General features: G+C 43.0%; 2 protein-coding genes across 2 annotated transcripts in view; one reads left to right on the top strand and one right to left on the bottom strand.

Annotated features, from left to right (window-relative positions):
* CHP1 (calcineurin-like EF-hand protein 1) overlaps nucleotides 1–2,681 on the bottom strand; it is a 35,893-nt gene extending 33,212 nt beyond the window's left edge. The window contains exon 1 of the mRNA XM_010847982.1: nucleotides 2,388–2,681. Within this exon, the coding sequence (XP_010846284.1) occupies nucleotides 2,388–2,454 (67 nt within the window). The 5' untranslated portion in view covers nucleotides 2,455–2,681. The remainder of the gene's footprint in view (nucleotides 1–2,387) is intronic.
* A 453-nt stretch (nucleotides 2,682–3,134) lies between these two features.
* Nucleotides 3,135–6,000, top strand: part of EXD1 (exonuclease 3'-5' domain containing 1) — a 41,613-nt gene continuing 38,747 nt past the window's right edge. Inside the window, exons 1-3 of the mRNA XM_010848052.1 lie at nucleotides 3,135–3,372; nucleotides 5,018–5,090; nucleotides 5,497–5,681. Coding sequence (XP_010846354.1) covers nucleotides 5,549–5,681 — 133 coding nt within the window. The 5' untranslated portion in view covers nucleotides 3,135–3,372; nucleotides 5,018–5,090; nucleotides 5,497–5,548. The remainder of the gene's footprint in view (nucleotides 3,373–5,017; nucleotides 5,091–5,496; nucleotides 5,682–6,000) is intronic.

Genomic DNA, 6,000 nt, shown 5'->3' with positions numbered 1-6,000 from the left:
TCCAGTACTCTTGCCTGGAAAATCCCATGGATGGAGGAGCCTGGTAGGCTGCAGTCCATGGGGTCGCTAAGAGTCGGACATGACTGAGCGACTTCACTTTCACTTTTCCCTTTCATGCACTGGAGAAGGAAATGGCAACCCACTCCAGTGTTCTTGCCTGGAGAATCCCAGGGGCAGGAGAGCCTGGTGGACTGACGTCTATGGGGTCACACAGAGTGGGACATGACTGAAGTGACTTAGCAGCAGCAGCATGTTTGATGCTAATCCTAACTCTTGTGGGCATCTTTTGTCACTACCTATTTTAAATACCCAGTATTGTACTGAGAATGCTGCTGCTGCTAAGTTGCTTCAGTAGTGTCCGACTCTGTGCGACCCCATAGATGGCAGCCCATCAGGCTCCTCTGTCCCTGGGAATCTCCAGGCAAGAATACTGGAGTGGGTTGCCATTTCCTTCTCCAATGCATGCATGCATGCTAAGTTGCTTCAGTTGTGTCCGACTCTGTGCAACCCCTATGGACAGCAGCCCTCCAAGCTCCTCTGTCCACAGGATTCTCAAGGCAAGAAAACTGGAGTGGGTTGCCATTTCCTTCTCCCCGTACTGAGTATAGATGCTGCAAAAATTCAATAAGTACTTGTTTCATTACACTTTCTGGCTCAATATGTACATTTGTCCTGGTGCGGCTGAGACTCTCCCTCAGGCTGGATTCTCTTTTCGGCAACTAGGAAAATAGCTCTGCAGGAGTACTCCATTCTCACAGTCACACAGTGAAAAAACCTAGAGTCCCAAGGCAATCAAGGCCACTTTCATTTGGTGAAACATAATAAAACAAGAATGGGATTACTGCTCCCTTCCTCTTGAGGGAAAAACAGCTTTTTCCCACCAGCACTCTGGTTTATACTCCCTCATTATGTGACTCTTTATTTTAAGAAAGAATGCTTTAATTCTGGTGTCACCTTAGACCTAAAGTAGTTCTTATGTTTACAAGTGTGGCCAGAGGTCATAGCCACAAGATGTAATAAAATGCTTGCTGAATCCAAACCATCTATGTTTCTACTCTTGGAATCAGAGTAAGTAATAAAATGACCACAAGGTCAAGTGGCTAAACAAGTACTGCACATTATAAACATCTACCTACTTTCTTGTCTTCATTCAAAATCATAAAAAGGACTCATTGGTAGGTGGTGAGCTCCTTAAAATCTTTATAGAGAAGCTTAATGACTAAGTTAGGAGATGCTGAAAACAGTAAACCAATATGACAAGGGATGAGGCTAAATAACATCCCTTCCAACTTGAAGATTCTAGAAAGCTGGGCTATCAGAAAGCATGGGCTATCAGAAAGTATTTATTTAATTGGTCTCAGGCCACCCTTGCCTGAGTGATTCTGAGGTTCCCCCAGCATTCAATATTTTCTGCAAATGAATCACTGAGTTACTTTGTGGCCATCTCATTATCAAAAACAGAAATTATGAAGACTCAGAGCCCAGATGCTTACATAACTCATGTAAAATACAAGAGTCATAATGGATTACTGAGAAATATTGTATCCATTATCAAGGGCTACACAAATGTACCATGGTGTTTTACAGGGCTTCTGAATTCACAAAACCCTGTTGCCTCTTTCAGATTCAGAGGAAGAGATCAGACCACAAAAATCAGTTCCTCTACAAATTCACTGAGATTTTTGGAGCACATCCAATTTCCATGGCGACTGCATGAAATACACCAGCATAGTAGAAATCAATATATCTGAAATTAGGACAGCTAGCATCCTCGGTGTAAATAAAAAACTGGTAGTCACAACATCTGCACTTTTTCTCCACAAGCTCAGAATGAAAGAAGTCTCATACTCTCAGACTCCTGACTCTTTACGGTGTTCCATCACCAGGTCACGTCTTCAAAAACCTTACTACACGATCTCACTTTCTAGATTTATTTTTCCAGTTGCGGCAAGAATTTGTCTGATTTCCCACAGTTGTCAGTGGTTTTAAGTCCTTGTCTAGAAACGTCACAGGAAAGAAGACAATGTTTTCTACAAGACCTATCCAGAGTTCCTGAATTTAAGTTTGGTACGAGGAAAGACAAAGGAAAAGAGTTCGGGGACTTTCAAGAGCAGGGGAAGGAGAAAAGAGCGGGATCAGTGATTTACGGGTGATCGCGACCCCTGTCTTTGATGAGAAGGGGAGCCGCACAAGAGCCAGAGTCCTACCGCGGGTAGCCTTAGCTGTAAGAACAGGTCCTCCATCATCCCCGAAGCTCCAGCGCTGGAGGATGCCTAGGAACCCCCAAACTCTCAGCACCCCAGCTCCAGATCTCAGCGACAGTCACCCTCGGTCGTGAGGCCAGCCAGAGGCGCCCGGCCGCGTTCCCAACCCCTACCCGAACTCACAGCCAGTTTCCTTCTTGATCTCCTCGAGCTCTTCGTCCCGCAGTAACGTGGAGGCCCGGGACCCCATCACCAAGCCGGGAGCTCCGCTGGGAGCAGGGGCGCCTGAAGCGACAGAGGCGGTAAGAGGGAGGGACGAAGGGGAGGAAGGGCCGGGGTCAAAGAAGGGAGAAGGCAGTATTTCTACTGCGGACTGGGAAGGGAACCCAGGGGTGGTGCGCGGCGATAGGCAGGCCGGAGGCCCAGCCAATTGGGAGTGAGGCTGCGCTCGGCGCTGGAGCCGACGTCGACGTTCCTAGCTCCAGCCCCGAATGAATTAGCCCAGCGCCGGGCCGGGTCTAACTAAAAACAGACCACGCCCCCGGAACCATGATGCCACCGGTCTTAAAGGGGCAATGCCACACTGTGCCTAGCGCCCGCAACTAAAAGGGCAACGCCATTGACCCACTGTTTTACAACACACTGACCTGTGGCAGTCAGTGTAGCCAACCTGTTTCTCACAGAACTCTAACACTAGAAATCCCACCCTACAGTTAGTATGGATTGCGAAGAGAAACAAAAAACAGAGCGGCAAAACGTGGCTCGGTTGAACGCTAGGGTGTGTCTCCTGGGAACTGCATGCTGGGAGTTGCATTGCACCTCTGCATTTTTTCCTGGAGTCTCTCTCTCCTCCAAGCCGCAGGGGGAGCTCGCGAGCCAGTCTCGGGACCGCGCGCCGATTGGCTCCTCGGGAAACAGCCGGTAGGCGTCGGCTCCAGCGTGTCAGCACCCTAGCTGCGTACTTTCTCTAGTTGATTTCGGGATTGCCCTCTGGTAACTGCTACCGAGGGTTTGGAACGTTCCGAGATTTCTTCCTTAAAAGAAGTCCTTCTCTTTTCAGTTCAAGATTGAAGCTCTAGGAATTCACCGTTTGGCTGAAACAGGCACAAATTTCCGTTGGAGAAAAAAAAAAAAAAAAACAACCTAACGGCGGAGTACAGATTTTAACGTATGGCCGCCGTTTAAGTTTCTTATTTTGCCTTAAAAATGAGGAAATTTGCATTTTGTTCTCATGGCATATTTTTGTTTGTTTTCTTGAAAACGTTTAAAGCCACCTATCGAATTAGTACACCTCAGGAGAACCAGTTCATTTGCTGTGGCTTCAATGCCTTTACACCCCTTCGCCACCCCTGTTATTTTATACAAAACTGGTTTCACTTACAGAAGAACCAAATTCTGACAGATCTCACTTAGTACCTAAGCCCTAGAAGACTGTCTTAGAGGGCTGGTAGTCAACTTAGGTTACGGAGGTTCTAGTTACACTGAGTTATTTTCATGATTGACTTGCTCTCCTCTGACTTAATGATGTCTGCCTTCATCAGCAAAGGGTGACATGTTGGATATGCCCGTCTCGGCCACAGGAGCTTCTTTTTATCTTAAGAGTATAAATAAGTACGGTAGAAAAATCTGTGTTGTCAGCGACTTGAGTGTCCGTTTTCTGAGTATGCCGTGAAGCCCATCTCTGGATCCTGACCTTGCTCCTTACTAATCTTGAATCTTACCTTTTGCAGTCGTCCGCAGTAGAGCTATCTTTGCTTTGTGTTAATGTTTTTCTGATTTACTTTAACATTTCTTAAATTTCCTTTTTTCCCCAAGCATTTCACAAGCTTATTTCTTATGTATCTTTCAAAAATGTAAGTTAATTTTTATCTCTAGTAAGGGCTGGTTTTTCCATTTTTATATTCTCTTTTATTTCTGTAAAAATTCCCCTTTTGCTTGTTGAATTGACTGGAACAAGAATGATTTTTCCAGGCACTCTGGTGACTTTGTTCTGTGTTCCCTCTGGAAGCATAACACTCGGTGCTGCACTCATCTCCACTAGAGGCCTGGTTTTAGTTCAGGTTCCACTACTTTCTAGCTGTGTAACCTTGGGCAGGTGTCTTAAATCTTAATTTAAGCCTCAGTTTCTACATATGTAAATCAGGCAGTTGTTGTGGGCAACAAACAACAGTTGTGAAAACACTTGCTAGACCTTAAAATATTAAAGTGTAAGTTATTTATCTGGTTAAAAACACTATAACTTCTCACCTTCTTCCTAGATGAATTGGGCCTTAGTTATTTGGTCAATCTTTTGTAGTTAAACTAAGTTGCAAAATTCACTAGTTGACTATTCCAAGTGTGGTGAAGGCAAGCCACTTTTAAATTTAAACCACTGTGGAGGAACACTTAGCTGAGGTTCAAAATACAAAGACATCCAAATAACAGGATTGTTCTAAAAGATCTTTTTTTAAAAAAGAATTCATCTTTTAAATTACAGTATTACACTAAGGGATATAAGAGTATCTACTGTGAATGACAGTTATTTCTGCAAGATAAAGTTTTTGTGCATTTCTGCATTGTTATCCTTTTTATAATGAGCATACATCATTTTTACAAAAACAGTTGAATTTTAGAAAGCCGTTGCGTGGCGTGTGGCGGTTTAATCTGTCAGGCTGCACATGACTGGTTGGTGACTGGTTGGTGACATCACAGCAGCCCAGTCCCTGAGCTGTGGCTAAGGTGGGGTGGAATGGCCCTCAGAGTGACATGGCAACTGGATTGGTAATGCAGAAATTGTGATAATTCTAACTCACTTATTCTTTGGTTGTTAACAGTGTGAAACTCTGGAAGTGTTATTAATCTAGAAGAGGTTATATCCAGAAGAGATTAGATCCTGGACATTTCTGGGTAAACAATTCATTGCAACATGTGTTGTCAAGTGTTTGCCAATATCATTTTTTTTTCATTTGATCTTTTAGTTTTTTTGGCTGATGTTAAAATGGTGTATGTATATGCTTTTGAAAGGCCTCTAAATGTTCTTCTTGCTCCATTTAGCTAAGGAAGGATAGGTGATATTAGGCCATTTTATAGACAAAGAAATCAAACCCTCTTTGCCTGAAGTCTTATAGTTTTCAGTTTCCCATGTATAAGTTAGAGTTGATACTTGCAATGATCTTTTTCTCATTATAATTCTAAATGATAAGCAGAATTACTCGAATATTTTTATTTTTCTTGTCCCAAGTATGATGAAAGGAAAAATAACCTCATTTTTCCCAAAATATTTAAAAAATCATTGATCTCTTTTATTTTCAAGGGTTTAGATATTAAAGAAGGTTATTTGAAGACTCCCCTTGGAATCAAATAGCATGGATCTCAGCAGTGACTACCATTTCCTCAACCAGATTTTGTGGAGAAGAGTGAGACTCACATTAGTTTGTGGCATTTTTGAAGGAGTGCTGCAGCATGTGGACCCTGACAAGATTGTTGTTCTGAAGAAAGGTCTCATTTTATTTCTCATAATCTCCTGCCTTCTAGGAGACTAATAAGTGTGTTTGGGTGATGACTCTGGGCTCTCTTAGCAACTGGAAGAGTGGCATTAATCCTATTTTAGGGGAGAGGTGGGAGGAAGATTAGCATGTTATTTTCCCTAATGGAGCAATATGACTGTGTATGCTGGCTTGTCCACCTCTGTACTTCTATTGACATGATAGTGGAAAATTTCAGTATATAGGTTTTTTTAAAATTGGGTACATCTTTTAATTTCTCTCCATATGCATCTTGAAATTAAAAATGAAAACTGTATTAGAATTGCTTTTGG

The sequence above is a fragment of the Bison bison genome, unplaced genomic scaffold (assembly GCF_000754665.1).
Source record: "Bison bison bison isolate TAMUID 2011002044 unplaced genomic scaffold, Bison_UMD1.0 scf7180017864259, whole genome shotgun sequence".
NCBI lineage: Eukaryota > Metazoa > Chordata > Mammalia > Artiodactyla > Bovidae > Bison > Bison bison.
Note: the sequence above shows the minus strand (reverse complement) of the source record. Positions and strands in the feature narration are given on the sequence as shown.